General features: G+C 45.0%; 1 protein-coding gene across 1 annotated transcript in view; it reads right to left on the bottom strand.

The window, feature by feature from the left end:
* The window catches only part of LOC138287575 (sodium- and chloride-dependent GABA transporter 2-like), a 684,685-nt gene that overhangs the window by 522,271 nt on the left and 138,414 nt on the right, over window positions 1–24,000 (bottom strand). The window contains exon 3 of the mRNA XM_069228134.1: window positions 19,698–19,832. Within this exon, the coding sequence (XP_069084235.1) occupies window positions 19,698–19,832 (135 nt within the window). The remainder of the gene's footprint in view (window positions 1–19,697; window positions 19,833–24,000) is intronic.

Below are 24,000 nucleotides of genomic sequence, written 5' to 3'. Positions count from 1 at the left end.
ACAAATTGTGTGCCTTACTCAATCAGTGCTGTGCCAAACTTCGCACACAGTCATCTCAAATCTCATTCATTGTGTGCCACCTCAACCACTCTATAGACCTGAGCTGGACAGTGTCTACAAGATTCAATAAACAAATAGATGTCACATCACACTGTTCTTTTTTCTACATTATGGCTTTTGCACTTGCTGCCTCACCCTCAGTGACCTACTTTGACAAACATCCTGATTTCTATAAGGCCACAGTCATTGCTACAGCCTCTTTAGGTCTTGTCACTGCCTGATAAGAAGTGGGTCTACCTCATATCTGCCATGCCTATTGGCTCTATTTTGTGGGGCGCTGAGGTCACAAGTCTGAGCAGCTAGAAGGTCGAAGTTCTGCCTCTTTCGCCTCTGCCCAGGCTCACACTCTTTTGGATCAGTAAAGAAGAGGGCCCGCTCTCTGCCATAATTTTCAGCTTCACAGGAAACAAACCCACATGTTACAAACATACTTTCTACAGCTTCACCTTCAAAGCTTGAAATGAGCTTCTCCAATGCCGTACTGCTGCTGTATAGTCTGAAAATTCAAGAATCTTTCAGTCCTCCATTGCCAGTGGGCCCAGGAACCTGCCTTTCAGCAGACTCACAACCCTGCCCCGAAAATGTAGTACCTTGGTAATGATTGAATTAGGTAGCTCACCCAGTCTAGGAGGTCTAGCTAGAACCATATGCACCCTATTCGATTTAAAACAAATCAGTCAATACATCCGAGTCCAGGTTTCTTTGATTCATTCCTCCAGGAAGGCCTCCAGTTCTCTACCTTCCTTCCTTTCTTCCTTCCTCCCTTAATTTTGGGGAATCCCACAAACCTCTAGTTGGCGCACCAGGATCTATCCTCAGCATCTTTATCCCTATACTAAAATCACACTCTATGTCTGCAAGGTTCACTTTTAGTTCAGGTATCCCTGGGATGAGCTCCACAATACAGTTCTCAGTGCTGGCCTCATTTTTACTCATCTTCCTCCAGTCTGCTCACAGCAAAGTGAAATTTAATGTTATAGAGTCTATTTTCACTTCTATGGCTGTTTTGTGGCAATTATGTCCTTCAGGTTAGAGTCTAGGATAGTGGAGCTTTCGGGTCAGTGACCCTTGTCAGCTGAGAAAGCAGATCACCCTGGGGTACTACCGAAGGAGTTTCAGGTGAGGCCGGAATAGCACTTCATTTTCCCACTCTCAGTTCTCCAATTTTAATGACACTTGGTGGAACCTTGAGTTCCACAGATTGTATGTGCCAGATGAGCGTCATCCTTTAGCAGGAGTCCATACCTCTGATCACATAGAGCTACTAGTTACTGTGCACATATCAATGACATTTTGCAGCTTTCCCCAGCTGCTTGTCACTGCTCAGAGTCAACAGTAGCAAGCATTTACTCAGGTGTCTTATGATCTTTATCACTTGTTCTGGAGAGAGAATCATTGATCAAAGACACGTCCAGGTTCTACATGCCAGCATAACATGAGGCTGCAGCTCATTACCAATGCTTTTCAGGCACCACTGTACTGGCCTGCTGCCTCTTTTCATCTATATACTAAGAGCTAGCAGTTCAGTGTTTTGTTATAAGGAGCAAAGACACAAAGCGATTCTCTAGATCTTTTCATGCCTTAAAAGTCAATGTCAGGGCTCAATTTGCCCCTGCTGCACCTGACCATAGCAGTTCTTTAAGGGTGTCAGCTGCTCTCTCAACACTGCCACGGAGCCCACAGGCTAGAATGTGTCTCCCGCTTGGGTCCATTCATGAAATGGGTACCCCCAGGGAGGAACTCCTCACTGCTCCAGTCTACCCACTCATAAGGAAAGTCCTGGTACCAGTGACACCCCAGGATTCAGCTGGCCAAAGTGCACAGTGGCCCTACCTCTCCCATGCAGTTGGGTGCTCCATTCAATCGCCATGGACACCATCTTATTTCCCTTACCTGACACATTCAGGCGCTGCCCCACTGCATGGCTATTCTCCACACTTCTCCCCAAAATAGAGGGGGGCAACCAGGCCTCTGAGGATGGGCATGCCTGTTTTCATGTAGGATGATGGCAGATTCAGAGCATCGGCCCAGGTGCTAGCACAAAGCACATGCCATGGGCTCCAAACCATGCTCTCACTGTTCACCAGTGTAGAATACCACTTCCAACATAGTGGTCTGATTTAAAGGGGGCAGACCTTTGGTATAACGACGACTGAGACTACTCTATCTCCACCTTTTTAACACCCCTCGATAATTCAACGCAGTAGGGGGAGTCGTATGTTGCCCTTTATGTATTCCCACCTGATTTAGATGGGCACACATACAGGTCAGTTTTCACTGCCGGTCACTTGAAAACTCTGATTGTACAGGGCAGTGAAAAGTGCACCCCTCACCATGAGAGATAACTCCCATGGTGAGACAGGCATAGATTTTTTTTCAATTTTCAAAAACAAAATTCCACTTTGAGTTTCGTTTTTGAACACAAAGATAAATTTCAACTTTGCTGTACAACTCCATCATGCTTGCCAGAGCCATACGGGTGGTTTCTGCAAATGCTTGAAATGTCTGCTGGCCGATGGACACATCAAAATTTTGTTGTGGGGGCCTTCGCCAGGGTGACAGATTAATTCACTCAGGCTGCCTGGTAGAGGACAGCCCGACTGACAAGTTTTACATTGGGCCCTAGAACTCTTTTAAATTCCAACCATACAATTTGAGGGAGACTGGTTGAACACACCGAAACAGCAAATGTTACGCCAATTATGTTAAGAGAAAGAGGAAACATTTGACCCTATAGACTACCCTCTATTGCATTAAAGGTTCATACAACAATTTAATTAGCTACATAATTAAATTTCTCAATGTGGTGTATATTTATCTAATCTTTGCACATTCTAAACAGGCAGAATTTATTTGGGTTTAACAAGTGCCATGTAGCTTTCCTTCCCTTTAATAAAAATACACTCTTACATATTTTTAACACATTTTACCTCAATCCTAACCATTTTTATGACATATGATGAGACATATATAATGAATATATATATATATGTCATATCATGTTTTACCTCAATCCTAACCATTTTTATGACATATGAGAAGACATATAATAAATATTTATATACATATATATAAATATATTAAATATTTATTATATGTCTTCTCATATGTCATAAAAATGGTTAGGATTGAGGTAAATATATATATATATATATAAGGTATATATATATATATATATATATATATATATATATATATATATATATATGTATGTATAAATATGTATTATATGTCTTATCATATGTCATAAAAATGGTTAGGATTGAGGTAAAAGATGATATGACATATATATATATATGTATATACATATATATATATAAATATATATATATACACACACACACACACACATATATATATATTCACTGAAAAAGCCTGAAAAATCAAAGGTTACAGGGAAGTAGTTTTGGTACACACCTTCTGCCAGGTTTTGTTGCACCGCATAAGGGTCAGGATGTTTTTTTAGGCATTTCAAGTGAAGGTGAAAATACAACCTGCAATGGTTATTTTTAGCCTATTCAGGCACAAGGCTTCCCTGGCTTTTTCCCTGGCTTTTCCATTTCTACCATGTATGCGTATTTTTCCTAGACTTTTGAGAAATCTATTTGGATGAAGTAATGCCCTACATATTTGTCCCTCCTGTTCTCCAATTTAAAAAAAACTACAGGAACAAAGTGGGAAGTTAGAAATCAGGTAGAGCTCATGGATGTTTTTCCAGCACTTGATATCTAGCTTTCATTTTTGTGTTCTTATTTAATTCTACTCTGCTTATTTTTTTTCCTTTGTGAAAAGTTGAGTTTAGTCAAGGAAGCAGAGGCCCGATTTACTTTAGCGCTGCCTGCTGCTGGTTGAACAGTAGCTGTCTTCATGCTGCTCTCTTTCTATATAGTGCAGTTAAAATCAACCACGAATTAATTGCATTTGACTAAAAAAGATACTAACTGGGACTATTATAAAAACACAAACTGGGTTTTATGAACTGCCTCAAGACCCCAATTTGATTTACCAAATAATCTGCAATTAAAATTACTTTGTACTTCCCCTTTTGCCATTAAAAGTCAACCAGCCTATCATCTCTTCAATCTCAGTATCCGTACGTTCTTTCTTCCCATTTTACCCCGTCCTGTAACCCAGGAAACAAAAAGCACGAAGTGAAGAAATATTCTGCAATTCAGCATTTGTCAACACCAAATCATTACCAATATTGATTCAGCATTGCAAAGCATTGAAACGTTAAAACCTCATGGTGGCCCCAATTATTTAAATACGGCACACGTGACTGCCATTAACAGTATTACCGTCTTGCCCATTTCTGCAGTATTTATTGGTGAATTTTATAATCTGAACCTGTATTCGTACTACCAACTCCCCCCCCCCCCCCCCCCCCAGTAATCCTTGGGACTTCTGTGTTCTGTATGAGTTGAACGCTGCAAATCAGTCCCTTTTCAGAAATGTGTAAGTCTTTCTGAATCTGACCCATCACCTTTCTACTTTAGCTCTCCCTTTCCTCCATTCCTTATATAAATACAAAAAGAGCGCACACTTGATTTGCTTCAGTTTTTGTAAGAGTGAAGATTCATGGATTATTCACCCATGTAGTTCTTTAAGAATGTGCACAAATGTGTCTACATTTATAGCTGTGGCACTGAAGGGGCTATAGAGGACTCCAGCCTGGCAGCAGTTTTGTAATTGATGCTGGTGCCTCTTCATTACCAAGGCTTTGTTACCACACTGGGAATGATTCGAAAAAGGTACCCAACTTTGTCTGACCTATCCGACTACCTAATTACAGCAACTTTCTTTTTAGAGAACACCTATACCGGACATTTGCTATACCAAAACCCTTTAAACAACAGCAGTCTCTGCTAACCATTTTAATGATACTTTCACTGACCCGGCAAGGATGAAATGTTGGGTTGTTTTTCCTTTTGCACTGTGACATAGCTAACAATAGCAGATGTTAGCAGTGGGCATGTAACTTAATGAGCCCTTTGCCTAGCTAGGACCATTTTAAGTGTGCCTAATTGTGTGTTTGTGATGCTTTCCCAATTCAACTAGAAAAGTCTATCTATCTTGTACTTCCACAAATAAGAACAAAGAACTACTTTGTTCTTATATGAAATAGCATTTATATTTTTGCATGTAGTTACTTTCGCTTTCCCTAATTCTTTTGAAGCTACTACAGAACTCTCTATACCTCAAGCTATCTCAAGCATCTCCTGTAATGTTTTATTTCTACAGCACAGTATTCGTCCTTGGACTTTGTTATCAAAACAGATAACAACAATTTGGTCCCTCAAATATTGATCCAAAGGTCTTACAAACTCGCATAAGGAACTTAAAATTCTTAATTCTGTTACAAAATTGACTATTGACTCATGTTAGTATTGCTTGCGTGTGAAAAATCTATGTCTCCAATAATCACACATGGATCTTCAATGCTTTTCCAATCTCTTTACCACTTAGGTAAATTCATCCCATTTTGTGGAGGTTTGCTTTGCCCATGGGTTATGATATGGAGGAATAGATAGGCATAACAGGAGAGGAGGTGGTACTGAGATCATTTTTAAAAGTAGTTTGTGCTATTGTATGGATCCACTAACGGATATTTCAGACACCTACAAAGGTGGCTAGTTCAAGCTCAAGCAAGGGAATACGTTAAGAATGGAAGGGCTCTTGATTTATCATCCACCTGGACCCAAGAAGAACTTCCTGGAGAATTGGGCCCAAATCACTGAACCTCTTACTTCCATAGATCATAGTTTAATCCTAGAAGATTTGAATTTCAATTTAGAGGATAGGGGAGATAGTGACACTCTTACCCTCCTGGACTTCATGACCTACTTTGGCTGGACTCAAGTCGTTACCTCAAACACTCACAAACTGGGCCATGTATTAGATGGGATTTTCTACTCCCAGGAATTTGTTACTGATGGGGAATGCAGGCAGCTGGACTGGACAGATCACAGCTTGATCCCCTTTGAAGTAAGATATAGGAGACGAAGAGGCCCAAGCAGACTTTCACCACTTACAGCAGAAATTGGGACCATGTAGAGCGAGAGAGAGAGAGAGGATTTCTTTCTTGCCCTAGAGAGGCACCGGGGGAGACCTGAGGGAAGTTCAGGGTCAGGAGTGGTGGATTTTGATTTTTGGGTCAGGGAAGCAATAGAGGTATTGGTTCTTTTGAGAGAAGTGAAGTTCAAGACTGGGAAAAAAGTTTCTGCCCCATGGTATACCGAAGAGCTTAAGGCACTCCAGAGGTCATGTAAAAGACAGTAAAGAAAATGGAAACTCGACCCTGGGCTTCTAGAAAGAACGAAGCTCAGGAAACTATAGGGAATATATAAAAACAGTATTAAAAGCGCTAAGACTTGCTATTATTCACCAAAAATCAGAAATGCAGGTAATGTCCCCACAGAACTACTTAAAGTAGTAACGGCCCTAGCCGCACCTACTCCTTCTCAGGAGTTAAAAAACTCACAGATGTCCTGTGATAGGGTTGCAGAGTTTATCCAAGATAAGATCTTAAAGATTCCCTCTAAGTTCCCAACACCCCACCTTGCGCCAGGGGAGCAGGACATTGGTTCCAATGGTGAAGTGGTTGGGGCCCAATCTTGGCAAAGTTTGCACCTTTAGCAACTAATAAAATCAAATCCCTTCTATCTGGGATCTACTCTGGCTCTCCAAATGACTCCTGCAACCCCCCTAGAGTGCTGCAAATGATTACTGAAGCCATTGCGGTGCCATTGAAGATGATGTATGCAGAAGTATTGGAATTAGGGGTGTTTCCTGTTACTTGGAAAGAGACCGTCATTATGCCTATCAAAAAAATATCAGGAGGAGTTTAGGGGACCTTAAAAACTTATGTCAAATTGCTCCCCTACCTATGTTGAGCAAACTTTTAGAAAAACACATAAACCAAGAACTTGCCAGCTTCCTGTTGGACCATGATTGTCTGTATCTTTCCCAGTCGCCTACTGAGAGCATCCGATCTTACGATGGCACCGACGTTGAGGAGCAAAACAGTAAAATGGGGAGACAGGGCCTTCTCAGTAGCAGCTGTTAAATTATGGAATTTGCTCCCAAAAAAAACTATAAGTATCTCACCCCTTCTTCCTTTCCGCAAGCAACTTAAGACTTGGATGTTCTCATTTTAAATCCTGGAATTGCATCGGGCTCTCTTACGTGCTTAGTGCTTCGATACCAATGGTCTGAATGCGCTTTACGAGAAACATAAATAAAAATACATACTACAAGTCAGGTGTGCGCACCACCATGTGCACATAATCCACAAAAACCTAAAATCCAGTCAAAGCTGCGACACAGAAATTATTCTTACATCTGTTCGTAAGATGTGCACATCACTGAGTACGTTTAACCTGATGTACTTCACTAGCGATGAGTTCAATCAAGGGTGAGTGCCTCCTCTTTTAGACTAAGGTGTGCAAACCACAGTGAAAAATTTCTCAACCTCACATTTAAGACGAGCTGCAGCCGCACCTTTAATGTCGTGTCAGTCTTCCGCTGAGAAAGACGCTCTCGACTCAGGCGCGGTGAAACCGGTTTGCTCACAGAATGCTCGCTCCTTCTGTCCTGTGCCCCACAACAGTGATGGAAATGGATTGAGGCACGCGGGAATGCTCCTTGAAAAACAACAATGGTGGTGGCACGTGGGGAGCAGTGCGGGGAGCAGGCTCATGCCAACAATAGCACCAGAATAAACAGTGGTGGCAGCGCGTGGGAGTGGCCTAAGTCGTTAGCACCTCCCATCAGGTATCAGTACCGGGAAATCACTCTTTTACTTTCCAGTATTAAAAATGAGTCCTCATATTGAATCACTCAACCAACAGTACCTGTGAAGGGAATCTCTATTCCCTAATACGATGGTCGTAATGTTTGAGGGATGCCAGCCAAAAACGTTCCGATGAGTTGGTGGGCACGAATCCCATCCTCTGTTGCTAATTATGTTCTGTCCTCAAAATGAAGGAGATCGAAGCTGCAGTAGTTTTACACTTTATTGGGCATAAGTGTAAGCCCAGTGTCCCTCAACAAACAGCTTCCAGAGAGCCAGGAGGCTTGCACTTTCAACACTCTCATCTCTACCCCACACACTCACTGCCCCTCTCATCTCTCCCTCACATTACCACTGCCACTTCATCACGCACTCCCACTGCCCCTCTCATCCCTGCCTCACACTTCCTGTCTCCTTCTGTAACGCCTGCTCACACATGCTCCCATCCTGTACCACCTCCCACTGTGCGCTCATCCAATTCTAGCCCCCTTCTCTGAGTGCCCCTCCCTCTAGTCTTGGTCCTGCACTTATGTATACCCAGAAACTGGAAGATGTACACAGCCCACCTCTTTCCTTGCTCACTCTCTTGGCTCACATGCCTCTCTTGGTAAAGTGCCCATCCTCAGTGCCCCCCTATGTGCTGGTGGATAGTCAGTGCCTCTCTGAACACCTGCCTGCTTTGAGGTGAATAAGGTTTCTTTGGGAAGAGCAACCAGTCCCCTCTCTCTCTCGCTCTCTCATGCACTCTTCCTGCCTCTCTCATGTGGTTAACTTCAGGCATTCAAGCAGTTTCTTTTCTGTGTCTTTTCAAGGTTTCCCTCCAACACTCTCCTCTTCTTCTTGGGGTATCTTCTGCGTACATAGGCGCTCCCTATTTATGCATCTGTTGCCTGCTCTCCCCTTCTTTCTCTCTTTTTCACACACTCTTTCTGCTCCTCTGTCTAGAGTTCATTCACCAGTTTGTGCTCAAACTACCTATCCTTCTCTGTCTTCCTATTGATTCTGTGAAGCTCTCATCCCATCTATCCACCATGCCACATAATTCCACTACACAAGTAAACTTCACACCACAACAATTCCAATCCAACCCACGTAATTCCACTCCAAACCACATACATCCACTCCACTCCAAACCAGATGGGTAAAAGACATTTGGCCTCATTACAACATTGGCGGTCGGCCTCTGCCGACCGCCAATATTGGACCGCCAGTCAGCTGCCTATGCGGCCAGGAACCCGCCAGCCGCATTGGACAGCCCCACTGGGCCTAGGGGGAAGCAGGGCCGTAACATTGCAGTCGGCTCCTAATGGAGCCGGTGGCAATGTGGCCGTGCAATCCACTGCCCGTAATTTGGGCAGAGGAGTGCCCGATGGGGCTGTGCCTGGGGGCACCTGCACTGCCCATACCAAGTGCATGGGCAGTGCAGGGGTCCCAGGGGCACCCCGAGTCCCCTTACTGCCAGCTTTTCCATGGCAGTGTTCCCCGCCTTGGAAAGGCTGGTGGTAAGGGAAGTCAAAATCCCCAGGGCAGCGCTGCTGGCAGCGCTGCCCTGGCAGATTGCGACTGCCGGGACCACCATGGCGGTATTCCGCTGGTCCCGGCGGTATGACCGTGGCGCTTTCACCACGTTCAAAATATGCAGTGTAGTAGCCTGTTGGCGGTTCTACTGACACATTTCCCCTTGAAGTCACCGACCACTAGGGTTGAAATGAGGGCCATTGCCATTTACAATGCCAATTGCTCTAACTCGAGCATATGCGAGACCTATTGGCATTGCCACTGCTTGTTGTGTTTGTAACTGTTACCACGATGCACCAAGACCAAGGTTCGCACGTTGTAAAGTATTAAAACATGGCAGAGCAGAGCTAGGAGCCAGTTGAAATGTTTCCCAAATAGCCTCCCCTCATTTAAGACTATGCCCTCTGGTGATCGCCGAGATACATTTACCTATTGATAAGCTCGTGCATGTATCATGACGAATTTACACTTGATAAACTCATCTCAACCGCTGCTTTACTTTTTGACAAAGGACATGAATTGTTCAGTGACCCATTTCTTGAAATCTGTTGATGCACATTGGGCTTTCTCAGACAGGAAGGAACATTTTGTGAGTGCGTCTCATTTGTCTATTCAGCCTATTTCTAAAATGTCTCCAACTTGCATTCATTTCGGTGGGGGGTGAGGGTGTGTGAAGTGGTGGCTGGTGACATTTGAAAGTGGTGGGCGTAAAAGTTAGGGATGAGTTTTCATGATCCGCATTTATTGTAAACACAAAGGGAATAGCATCCCCTTGTTTTCCTGTAGGAGATAATAGTCGAATCACATCTATGACTGCCAGATTAACTCAATAATCCTGTTTATCTGTCTTTAATCTCGCCTTCTACAGGGTAAATCAATAGTGCGTAGCCCTTGTAATTGAAATCAGACTTCTTGTGGTGCCTGCCCTTGGACACAGGAGGCAGGCAGTAATTATCTGTTCTGTCTTTATCCTCCAGGAGTGAGGCAGACCTAATTATGCCACTGAAAGGCCTAGATTTTCAACTGTTGCTGTTAGTCCCGTGAACGGAACAGCCACAGAACACCATCTTCCCGTGAATTGTTCTTAAAGTGCTCGCTGGCACAGCTTGAGGGACGTTCACTGGCGAGGAGACAGGGAGTCCCTTCCTGTTGAATGAATGTGTGGAGCAGCAAGAAGAATGACAGCAACCAGCAGACACAAAACTCCAAGTAAACTCTCCAGCCTGCAACCCCACTTCCTCAAACAAATTAAAAGCATCTTGTGAACACCCTGTAATACATTTGCCTCGCATTCACAAATCAAGTAATAACAAGTGGCAGGCAGCTTTGTAAGCACGCGCAGGCTGTTTCTTTATTTGTGCTTACCTCTTGCAGCTTAGTCTGACGGGAAGTGCCAGCAGAGGCTGGTGTGTGCTACACTTGTACCGGGCCTGCACAGTGAACGGATTGATCCTGCCATGCGGTTGCCCTTGTAAAATGTTTAAACCGCAAATTTGTTTTCTTCATCTAATATACAGCAAGGCCTAAGTACACAGAACATTACGTGGCGTTTCCCGTCAATGGTTTAAGGGATTTGAAATTTGTACTCATTTAAATGACAAACATAACGTCTGATCTCCGTGACAGTTTGACTAGGTGCTGACCCCGACTGATTGAGCAAATCTTCAGAGAACATCTTCCGTGACTTTCACTCAGAAATGCAGTTTCCAAAATTCGTGCTGCTATTTATGTCGGAGGTGTAAACGCGAAAGGAACAATAGCATTTGCGAACATGTAAAATAACAATACCTTTTACTTTGAGGAGTCGCGGTCGTGGAAAGCCGAGGGGCAGGCAGGTGCCATCCTCATCCGTCCTCTGGGGGCGAGAGCAGAAAAGTGAGGGCACGGCCACGAGGCGCCTGGAAGCCGTGCTGCTGCTGGTGCGGGCTGCTCAGGAGCAGGAGGCGCGGGAAGCAAACACCTTGTGTTTGCTAACAGTGGATTAGCTGCGCAGTGCGCAGACTCGATTTTGAGCTTGCCGCTGCCTTTCTGCCTAAAGCCCTGCCCACCATTTCCCAACTTGTCACAGGGCTACACCAATCCTCTGTGACGAATTGGGAAAGGGTGGGGTGACCATCCTTCACTACCCTGACTGACGTGAAGCCCCAAGTGCTACAGGGCTTCAACCTGAAGCGCCGGGGCTAAGTTTATCTACACGTCATTAGGGGGTGGAGACTGGTCCTCTGAGCTATGTCTGTGCCGAGCTGATGACCTCACAGGCCTCAGTCTGTGAGCTTATCAGCCCGGCAAACATAGACTCAGTCAGGGGAGGGCCTGGCCTGATCCTGCAAGTCTAATCTCACGTATCCCAGCCCCAAGCAAGAAAGAGGTGTGTGCATTTCTTTTAGGGAGGGACTGGGAGTTAGGGGAGTTTGTTTTCACCTTTTTTTTTATTTATTTTTTATGTTTACGAGGGCGGAGCCCCAACGCCCTCGTGTAGAAACCGCCACTGGGTGTGTGTGTGCGTGTGTGTGTCTGTCTGTGTGTGTTACTACTTGACACCTCTGGTTATCACTTCACCAAATGCGAATAAGAGCGGCGGAGAGTCCCATGGAACAATCAATGGTTGGATTAGAGTTTCTTTTTTGCACAGCAGAAGTTATATTTAGCGCGCACTGCAATGAGATACAAGTTAGTTTTAATTGCATGTCAACTGCAATCACGAACATAATTTCAAAGACAAATGTCCCTACATCACCTGGCGATGAAAGGCCTTGGCGTTTGGGCTTTGAAAGTCTCTGCTGGATAGTAGTCTTGATGCGCCGCTTTAAAGTGGATAATTCCTTACGTTTCCTGTTTTTTAATAAAGTTTTTGAATGTCTAGTATTCAGACACCGGTTTAGAAGCAAGCTATTGAGGCCAGATTAGAGTAACACTTCTTTCTCATACACTGCCACGTGTAGATTATGCATTATGTTCACCATGTAATTTCAGAACGCATTTCTGGCTACCAATGATCACAAAGATAACTTCAGATTTAGAAGCCCGGGCGCCCACACACCTTTGAGTCACCCTGCAGTCCTAAAGAAACAAGAAAACGCCTCTGACATCACACATTTTTATGACCCTTTCTGGCATACACCCTCGTGGCGTATATTCTGTGTAGCGTTTTCTGTGATTTTATCGGGGCACTTGCCTAGCTCTGAGGCAGGACCCTCAACCCCTACATTAGGATGCAGAGCACCCATAAACCTACTTGCGATGCCCATATACCTAAACCTACAGGCTAAATTAGTTAAACGCACACCCCTTGACAGCTGTTTCAGATACCAACTCTCCACAGATCACTCTTTAAACCTAACAAGTAGACCACGCACTATAGTAAACAAAATCCACTAGATCAACTTACCACTCGTGAACACCTCCCAACAGGGCTGGCTTTAGCGCTGGTGGCGCCCTGTGCGACAGTCGTTTTCGGCACCCCTCCACCCTATGACCACCTCCTAGGATTCACTCACTACCACCCAACAAATGTGCCCCTCATCTCTCCATAGCCCAGTGGTCTAACAAAGACCTGTGTAGCCCCCGTGCTGTTGGGGCGGGGGGGGCAGGGGGCATCATTCAGCACAGTACACAGTGCAGGGGTGGCAGGCCCCTGACTGGGTCCAGGGAGGAGGGGGCCCATACAGGTACTTTGGAGGGGGCCCCATTCAGTTTTGTTACACCACTGCCATAGCCCCCCTTTCACATACACTCATTTGTTTTAAAGTGCTCGTAAAGGCTGGCTTTACTAATCCACTCAGCTAACCACATAAAATATAGTTCTGTTCTTTGCAGCAGGCATATTAACCCTCTACGCTACTTTATGACAAGTTAAAGCTGCTGCTAGACAAAACTCCCATCTCTCTCCCTAGCAGGAATACTAATCACAAGAGGTATCTTGACATTTTCATTGTTTCCTGAAGGCTGAAAGCACAAGGAACTTTTCAGCAGGTGCTTTTAAATAGCAAGTTTCGTAAGTTATTGCTCAACACAGAGCCCCCATGAGGTCAGCGCCTACCTTTGTATGAGTAAATTCAGTATCTGACTATAACCTAACTATAATGTTTCTGTTTTTTTGGTGAATATAAGTACGAATCACAGAGATTTAAAATCTTATTTTTAAGATGTGGTACCTTCTTAACAGAATGGATGGAGGGAACTCAGACACTGAAGTTTGGAAAGAGGAAACACGCTTCCTATTCAAAAACTGCTTAGGTCCTTTCAGAGGGCTGCTGATTCGTTTTCCTGGAACTGTTAGTCAGTGGATGTCAAGCCTGAAGGGCAGGACTGTTGTTAGGATGTTTATAGTCTTTTAAAAGAGGAACAGCCTTTACTGTCTCTTCTAGATCACTGTCAGGTATAGCTGTTGATCGTCAAGTTCAGACTGCTCACACCTCTTTGTTCATCTGTTGTGGATGCTTCAGTCTTGCAATGACCCTGCAATGAAGATCATCGCTCAAGACAAAGCCTGAGGTGAAAAGAGAACCTAAAAAGGAAACATGAAAAGAGAACTAGCCCAAATCTTTTCTGTAAAGAAAAACAGAAAATCCACATGCCATGTCTGTCATTCTTGCATAGAAATGGGAGATACTAACCCACTTGTTATTCCACTTCCAAGTTCTCCTTGACCAAAGACGGGGTGCTCTACACTGCACAACAAGGGCTGGTATCTGCCTTCTGCCTGACGCCAGCTTCAAAGAGCTGATGGGGTATCCCCCGGATTCTAGTTTGGAGGAAGTACTGCCTGACTTGTCCTGGGAGCACAAAAAGATTCCTGTTTAAGCAAGAGAGGAGCGATCTAATCCTACAGGAGAAGCTGACTTTTGTAGTGCAAAGGATTCAGTTAACCTCCACCAGAAACTCAAAACCAAAGTTACTGGCATGCTTGAGATTGTAAGCCAGCCCCTAATCACCTAGGAAAAACAGCAGCATTTGTGAATAGTGCCCGAGTGGTAGTAATGGCATCTCTATCTTTGCATCTGTGGCACTTACTAAAGTTAGCTTGATCAGCTTGCCCCAATGAAACTGGGTAGGAAAATGCCACTGTTGGCATGCTCACCCCCCCCACTTTTTTCCTAGTGTTGATGCCAGCTTTGATTGGAAGTGTGCTGGGACCCTGCTAACCATGCCCCAGCACCAGTGTTCTTTCCCTAAAACTGTACCTCTGTTCCACAATTGGCACAGCCCTGGCACACAGTTAAGTCCCTTGTAAAAGGTACCCCTGGTACCAATGGCCCGGTGGCCAGGGAAGGTCCCTAAGGGCTGCAGTATGTATTACTCAGAGCCACCCTCAGAGACCCCTCACTCAGTGCATGCACACTGCTTTGAAGCATGTGTGTGCTGGTTGGGAGAAAAAACAAAGTCGACATGACGCTCCCCTCAGAGTGCCTTGCCCACAAACCACTGCCTGTGGCATAGGTAAGTCACCCTTCTGGCAGGCCTTACAGCCCTAAGGCACAGTGCACTTTACCACAGGTGAGTGCATAGCTGCATGAGCACTATGCCCCTACAGTGTCTAAGTCAACTCTTAGACATTGTAAGTGCAGGGTAGCCATACTGAGTATATGGTCTGGGAGGTTATCATTACGAACTCCCCAGCACCATAATTGATACACTGAACACTGGGAAGTTATGTATCAAACGTCCCAGCACAAAAAACCCACACTGATGCCAGTGTGGGATTTATTGAGAGATGCACACAGAGGGCATCTTACAGATGGCCCCTGTATGTTAGCTCTACTGTTAGTGTGTGACTGACCGGTCTGTGCCAGCCTGCTACTTCCAGATGAGTTTCTGACCACATGGGGTGAGTGCCTTTGTGCACTCTGTGGTCAGAAACAAAGCCTGGCCTGGGTGGAGGTGCTTCACACCTCCCCCTGCAGGAACTGTAACACCTGGCGGTGAGCCTCAAAGGCTCAAGCCTGGTGTTACAATGCCCCAGGGCACTCCAGCCAGTGGAGATGCCCACCCCCAGACGCAGTCCCCAAGTTTGGTGGCAAGTCCAGGGAAATAATGAGAACAACAACAAGGAGTCACCCCCTCAGCCAGGTCCACCCCTAAGGTGACCAATGCTGAAGTGACCCCCCTCCTTGGAAAATCCTCCATCTTGTTTGGGAGGATTTAGCTACTGCCCTTTGACCCTAACACACCCTTAAATTTAGTATTTTGGGGCAACCCTGAACCCAGGACTTCAGATTCCTGATGACCTACGAAGAAGAAGGACTGCTGACCTGAAAAACGCCACAGAGAAGAAGGAAGACAACAACTACTTTGGTCTCAGCCCTACCGGCCTGTCTCCTGCTTCAGAGAACCTGCACAACAAACATCGACGCATCCTGCAGGCCCAGCAACCTCTGCCGACTCAGAGGACTGCCCTTTACCCAAGAAGGATACAGAACTCCCATGGGCAGCGGACCTGTCCAACTAAGAAAGAAGAAACCATCTTTAAAGGGACTCCCACCTCACTCCAGAAGCGTGAGTCCCCAATACTCTGCATCCGACGTCCCCGGCCCGTGTCCAGAGAAACCAACTATCCAGAGAGGACCCCCAGACAACTCCAACGACGTGTCCACCCTGAGCTGACCTCCCTGCACCCCTACAATGACACCTGCAGAGAGAATCCCGAGGACCCAGCTGACCGCGACTGCCTGGGACGAAGATATCCAACGCCTGGAAGAAACACTGCACCCGCAGCCCCCAGGCCCGCGAGAACCCGACCACCGGTGCAGCAATGACCAGCAGACGGCCCTCATCCTTGCTCAGACTGTGGCTTGCCTGCAGCACCTAAGTGACCCATGGGTCCCTCCATAGAGTTCTATTGAGAACCCGACGCCCTGTTGGCACACTGCACTCGGCCGCCTGATGGTGTGGCCCACTTGGGGCTCCTCCAGTACTCCTCCAAACCCCCCTGGTCTGCCCTCTGAGAACGCAGTACTTACCTGCCAGCAGACTGGAACCGGAGTACCCCCTATCTCCATAGGCGCCCACGTTATTTTGGCTCCTGTTTGGCCTCTGCACCTGACCGGCACTGTGTTGCTGGTGCTGGTTGTTTGGGGTTGCCTTGAACCCCCAATGGTGGACTACCTATACCCAGGAGATTGAACCCGTAAGTGTGGTACCTACCTCTGAAACTGTACTGTACTTACCTCCCCCAGGAACTGTTGAAAATTGCAGTGTCCACTTTTAAAATAACTTTTTGCCATTTTAATGAAAACTGTATACAGTATTGAACCTATTCAAAGTCTCAACTATTACTATGCAAAGTACCCTTCATTTAATGTACTTACCTGCTAAATGAATCTTACGGTTCTAAAAATAAACAAAAGAATATTTTTCTATATAAAAACCTATTGGCCTGGAGTTAAGTCATTGAGTGTGTGTTTTTACTTATTGCTTGTGTGTGTGCAACAAATACTTAACACTACCCTCTGATAAGCCTAACTGCTCAACCACACTACCACAAATAGAGCATTAGTATTATCTATTATTGCCTCTGTCAAGCCTCTTGGGGAACCCCTGGACTCTGTGCACACTATATCTCATTTTGATATAGTATATACATAGCCAGCTTCCTACAAACTGGGACCAACATTGCTCTGCGGTATCCGCTGCGTGCCCATGATCAAGGTCATCACGACTGCAGTACCTCTGAACTTGTGCATGTGCAGTCCCTACTGCTCCAAAGGAATAGCCTGCAAAGTTGTGGTATCCAATTCAGGATGCCCCCAGTACCCTTCCAGAGTGGCTAGCCCATCATAGAACTCGCCAAAGTGTGTCAAACAAACACTTAAGACAAGAAGTGTGACTCATCAGAGTGCAAGAATCAGGCCTACCTAGACCACAAGGCCATTCTGACGCCAAAGACTCCCGGAGCCCAGAAGAGGTCACTACCTGAAGGCAGCCTCCCCTGCCACTGCCCTCAAGGGCTCATTGAGCAGCTTGTGCCCGCCCAGCCTCAGTGGTTTTGCCATGTGTAATAATGTGTGGCCCAGCACAACTCTGATGAATCTGCCTGCAAGCGGAAGGCCTACCATGGCTGTCTGCTGCTGGGAGAAACTGTTGAGAGACTATTTGGCCCATCCATGAAAATGTGCGTTAAGAGAGAGGTGGGCACTGCACCTGTCCTAGAGTTTACACCAACAATCCCAGACCATTAGAGTAGAAGGGGAGGATATATTTTTTTAGCAGTGGCCCCATCTTAAAGCATTTAAGTGTTATTTTGCATGTGTATTATTGTGCCTTTCTGTTGAATAAAGTACTTGTATTTTCCCCAAAAATAAGTACTTGGCTGGAAAATCCCAAAACATTGCTAACAACTATATTGTTGAGTGCTGAGCCAATGTATCTCATACTAATTTCTTGGCCACAGGAAAGTAGAGATAAATGGCTACAAACCCTACAGCTGAGGCCCAGGAAACCCTGCCGGCCCCATGGCCCACTGAATGGGGTCTGATAACAAGTTTGCTCTGAAGTTATCAATATTTAATGATAGGTTTTCTGTTTCTTGAAACAAACTTTGAATTGTTCTACAAATGTGACTTTATAATCAAACACTTTTGGGAATGAGTACAGTCTTTTGAACTATAATTGTACTTTGAAAGAAACAGAAAGGATTCCTTTTTTATGTTTATATAATGTGCACTAAGGTACAAGTGATCTTTACTAAGGGCCATATGTACAAAAGCTTTTTCCCATAGACACAGAACGGGTAAAATCCTTTGATACATCTGGCCTTAAGAGTTGAGTTTCCATGATTAGAAAATACGGACTTGCACATCTTGAATTTAATTTAATATTTTAATTTTTTATTGGGTATTTAGAAACTAGACAACCCATTGCAGGAGACACACATTTATGAAGTTAGAGGTAGTTATTTTCTCAATAGGTAGAGAGTACATATATTGTATTTCCGTTTCAGGAAGCATCACTTCATACAAAGACCTTTGAGATGGTTACACAGAGTTCCTGTAAAGATATATCATTCTACTTTCTCTGCTGAAGAATGCAGGTTGTTTATGACACATTACTAAAAGCTTCCCTTTTTGCTCTTAGAAATTCGTTTCAATCTGCAGATGTCTGTGCTCAGAGGAGTTACGAGGCTGAGAGTGATATAAAGTGTCTCTGTTTTCACGATTTTCCATGTCTCTGTTTTCTCTTTTACCTCCCACTCCCTCCACCCCTTACATTATTTGTTTCACATATCAGTTTATGTGAGGTTACTGCTGGGTGAGGTGAAAACTGGAAGAATGCCACACTCCTGTTGGATCCAGAGTACAAGGTTGGTACTTTCTGACACTCCACCTGCCAGTAGAACTGACTGCCTCGTATTCTGTAGATATATTTCCACTCTGCCCCCTATCTCTGCATAGGCTTTTTAATTTCCAGCTACTAAGTTGATTTAATCATCATTCAGAGTTTAAAAACTAAACAACCCCTTTACAGACCTACAATTAATTTAACTGGATATCATTTATGGATGCAGGGAGAATCCCCACCTTACTCTGTAAACCTATGAATACTATATACTATGATGATTGTGAGGATTACTGTTACATTCATACTTCTGTATTACATGAACAGATAACAGGGCCAAGGGTTGCACACCAGTTCATCAAACTGAAATGCAACTCCTGCTACAGTGTACCAAAGAAAATCTTGTTACACATAAAATTTAGGCCCAAATTTAAGAAGGCCTAGAGCCACATTAGCGTCAACTATTTTACGCTAATGTGGCGTTAGGCTTGCAAAATCGCCATGCCATATTGCCAAAATGACGCAATGCATGTATTGCACTACTTTGTGACCCTTTGCGCTACATTATACATGCACCATGCATAATGTATGCAAAAGGGGCGTTCCGGCGCAAGGAGGCCCGCAAAAATGGCACAATGAAATCTACAAGATTTCATTGCACCATTTTTGGCTTCATTTTTAATGCCTGCTACAAGCAAGAGTTAAAAGAAAGCACTCATTGGAATCAATGGGCCTCCTTGCACTGTGCTTCACGAGCGTCAAACTAGTGGAGCAAAGCGCGACAATAGCGTCAGACATTTTGCCGCTATTGTTCCCAATACCGCCATGGTGCACCGTATCTTAAGTACAGTGCACACATGGTGGCGTTAGGTGGGCGCAGGGGTGCTCAACAAAAGTGGCACATCATGATGTAAAGCACCATTTTTCTTAGATCTGGGCCTTAGTATTTCATATCTGAAGGTATTCATAATTGATAGTCTAGGTGTTATATGTGTATCAGTGTTTCATTTTCTGCAGTACTATGAACATATAAAGAAGTACAAAAATAGCTCACCTTCAAAAATTGGGCAGAGTCGCCTCCAGCAGGTCACACCTCCTTGGCTTGTGTACTGTCCCAGGGCGACCTCGAGGAAGAACACTGGGATCCCACATGTGAAGAGGAAAATGAGGTACGGGATGAAGAAGGCTCCTGGAAAATGAAATATGTAATATTGGCTGTAATTTTCAATTTTTATAATGTTGGCAACAAGACACCAAATGCATGCCTTATTTAAAGAGCAGAGAGAAGCATGGATCACTCCCAGAGCTTCATTGCCATAGCCAGTACAAGAGTGGCACATTAACACAGTTCATTTCACTTATAATCTTTGTTCATATTCTCTTGCTAATTTTTCCTCGATGGCTCAGACTGTTTCCTTTTGTCCAGTCTTTCATTTACATGAATTCCAGCTAAGGGCCAACTGTATTAAAAGATAAATCACAGAGGTAACAGAACACCATGCATAATGAATTTTAATTATGCAGATTGCTATTTGCGAATCCCCGTCATTGGCTACACAGAATGGTGGCCTGCAAAGAGCAGCAGACCACCATCTCTTCATCTGGATTCCCAATTTGCGATTGGGAAGCAGAACTGGTTCCTTTAAAGAACAAAGGCTGCCTTTTAAAATAGTTGCCTATTTGCAAAACATCTGGTGGAGTGAGCAGTTGTCCTATGGACTCATGGACCATCACTTATTCCCCTACTAGTGTAGACATCAAGATTCACATCATTGCTTCTAGGTTTAGCTACATTCTACCAGAAAGGGCATAATGTGGTTTTGTGAGCAGTGAACTAAATGACCGGGTGGTTCTTTTGTAAAATGAGCTTATTTTAGGAGCTAGAGGTAAACGAGGACAGCACTGGAATAAATGCAAAACAAATGGGAGATGGGAGGAACGGAATGCTGCAATTAAAAGCAAGCAGCTACTAGTGAAAGGGGAGCACCAAAGAAATAACAAAAATAGTCTGTCACAGCAACAGGTAAAGAAACCACAGTGGAATAATACAGTAGTTGGTCACTGCTCTGAAACAGCAAAAGGAAGGAGAAAAAGGCAGAACTGACCAGCAGCGAGCAAGAATTGTTAAAGGACCCTGCAACCAACAAATGAAATTGCTTTAAGCCATAAGAATATACTAACAGTATACACGAGGTCGAATGCTTACACTCAACCTAAAAAAGGGAGAAGAGTAGAAATAAACAGTTGAAAGAAAGAGCAAAACCTAACTTGCGGATTTTAAGAGCCGGAAAGAGAAAAGTGGGGGAGAAAGAAAACATAGAGTAAATAGAGTAAAGGAAAGAAAGGAGTGAGATAGGTGAAACCGATCCTCCCAAATAAAGATGGCAGCTAAGAATAGATTTAATTGGCTTCCCCACATCCTCAAACAGAAGTCAGAGTGGGAACAGCAGGGGGCACTGCAAAACAGCAGGAGGTGCATTAGCAGAGTAATACAGTAATATTGGGGCACTTCAGATCAGGATGGGGGTATAGACAGAGCTGTCTCGGCCCAAGGCTGGAGTAACAGAAAGGCAGCGGATGAGGAATGAGAAACGGAGCGCAGTGTAATTCCTGGTATTGGAATAATGGGGCGCTGCAGGTTAGGGTTGAGGTGCATTGACAGATTTGTATGTGGGCTGCAGTACTGGAACACTAACGGGCACACAAGGTCAGAAGTGAGGGATGTTATTGGAGCTATGTGTGGAACCTAGTATTGGCTTGCCAGTGTTGATGAGTGTTAGCCTGGAGGTGCCCTGGTGAAGCTGCGAGTGGAGCCCAGCACGGGAGTGGCATTGCCTCTGAACCACAGAAGCAAGGAGTCCTGAAGGGCGTGTGTCTGAGCCTTAGTACTGAGAATAAATGTGCCTGAATGTTAGAATCAATGGATTCTGGCGGAGTTGTGGTGGTTCCCATCAACAGTGGTGTTGGATGTTAGACTTGAGGTGCACTGGCTGAGCTCTGTTTTGCACTTTTGGGTCAACTATTGGCTTGTCAGTGGGACGTAATAACAGAATTGAGCTGCTGTAATGGAACTGTATGTGAGCAGGGTCATAATATAGGAAAGGAACTGACCTCGCCGTGGTAGAACTGAGGTGCACTGATGGAGCTGAGCCCGCGGTCCCTGTACTGGAGCAGCAGAGTGTACTGACTGGAATAACTGAGGCACACTGGCAGACACCGTGTGTGGGGTTCCTGGCACTGAAATGGCTGAGGATTTGGAGTGTATGAACTGAGGTGCAATGATGGAGCTGTACCCGAGGTCCCAGTACTGGTGCAGCAGAATAGACTGACCGCAAAAACTGAGGTGCTCTGGCAGACAGCATGTGTGGGGTTCTTGGCACTGGCACAGTTGAGGGCTTGGAATGTGTGAACTGAGGTGCACTGATGGAGCTGTGCCTGAGGTCCCTGTACTGGAATAGCAGTGTGTACTGATTGTAAAACCTTAGGTGCTCTGTCAGACAGCATGTGTAGGGTTCCTGTCACTGGCATGGCTGAGGGGCTTGGAATGTGTGAACTGAGGTGCACTGATGGAGCTGCACCCGAGGTCCCAATACTGGAGAAGCAATGTGTACTGAATTTAAGAATTGAGGTGCTCTGGCAGACAGCGTGTTTAGGGTATCTGGCACTGGCACAGCTGAGGGCTTGGAGTGTGTGAACTGAGGTGCACTGATGGAGCTGCACCCGAGGTCCCAGTACTGGAGCAGCAGAGTGTCCGGACTGGAAGAATTGAGGTGCTCTGGCAAACAGCGTGTGTGGGGTTCCTGGCACTGGCACGGCTGAGGGCTTGGAGTGTGTGAACTGAGGTGCACTGACGGAGCTGCATCCGAGGTCCCAGTACTGGAGCAGCAGAATGTACTGACTGCAAGAACTGAGGCGCTCTAGCAGACAGCGTGTGTGGGGTTCCTGGCACTGGCATGGCTGAGGGCTTGAAGTGTGTGAACTGAGGTGCACTGATAGAGCTGCACACATGGTCCCAGTACTGGAACAGCAGTGTGTACTGACCGCAAAAACTGATGTGTTCTGGCAGACAGCATATGTGGGGTCTGGCACTGACACAGTTAAGGGCTGGGAATGTGTGAACTGAGGTGCACTGATGCAGCTGTGATTGGGATCCCAGTAAGGAGCAGAAGTGGGCACTGTCTCTAAGGATTGTGGAGCCCTGGTAGAGCTGGGTGCCTAGGCTATAAACAATTACAAGTGATCCTCCACGCTTTCTCAGCACTGGGGACCACAGGCAGGCACATTGGTAAAGCAAATCCAAGCCAAGGAAGGGCAGGAGCCAGGCAGCTGAGAGAGGGTTCAGAGAGCCCACAAAGACCAAATGTGATCAAGATAACAGCCTGATTTATATAGCCTTTTTTACAGCTAAGCTCAGGGCAAGAATGGTCTGCAAATGAAAAGGGAAGCTTCCCTGGACAGAAGCAGGAAACAAAGTAAAAAAATAAAGTCCCCTACAGACCTGATAAACAGGAAAAAGCGTAATTATACAGTAGTTGGTCCCTTCTCTCACACAAAAGAAGGAAGGACAGAGACGCATGACTGACCACTAGCAAGTAAGGGTTTTTAAATGACACTGAAACTAACAAATGAAATCGCTGGAAGCCCACAGAAGAACTATACTTAAAAGTATACAAGAGGTTGTACGCATACGCTCAACCTAAAAACACATACAGTTCTACTGAGCACTGAAAAGCCTGAAAAGACTGCCACTTTGCAACTGACAGTTAACAGTAAGTTTTCCCCCAAAAAACTTTTAAATAATGTGAAACAATGCTGAATTAAGATTTAACGATGTAACAAAGAACAATTTCTGCATCACTAGAATGAACATTGTTGAAATAACTTCTCACCAACAAATGTTGTGTTATGTTAATTTAGAGCTATGCAATAAAACCATTAACCCACCAAACAATAACTAAGCTTAGTGCCCAGCTTAATATGCTGGACTACCTTATTTGCCCTCTAAACGTTTACTCCATTTTTCTCTGGGTTCAACTCCAAATCTTTACCCTCTCACATACTCCCTGCAGCCATTCCTCACTTTCAAAGAGTGCTATTTAGGACGCATACATGACGGCCAAACTTTCCCTGAATAAACCTAAATCTCCTGAGGAGATTTACAGACAATTATTTGACTTTTTGCACACTTCATCCAGGAGTATAAACTGGGCACTATCCAGTAAGGTCCAGGCGATTCTTGCAGAAAAATATGATTTTTTGCTTCCTACCAAGATGTCCATTTTCTGACTGAGCCCTCACCACATTTGATTACCACTAGCACTGATATGATCTTTAAGTCGTGAGCTCGGTATCATAAA

The sequence above is a fragment of the Pleurodeles waltl genome, chromosome 4_1 (genome assembly GCF_031143425.1).
Source record: "Pleurodeles waltl isolate 20211129_DDA chromosome 4_1, aPleWal1.hap1.20221129, whole genome shotgun sequence".
NCBI classification, from domain to species: Eukaryota; Metazoa; Chordata; class Amphibia; order Caudata; family Salamandridae; genus Pleurodeles; species Pleurodeles waltl.
The sequence above is the reverse complement of the archived record's forward strand: the minus strand, read 5'-3'. Positions and strand labels throughout refer to the sequence as shown.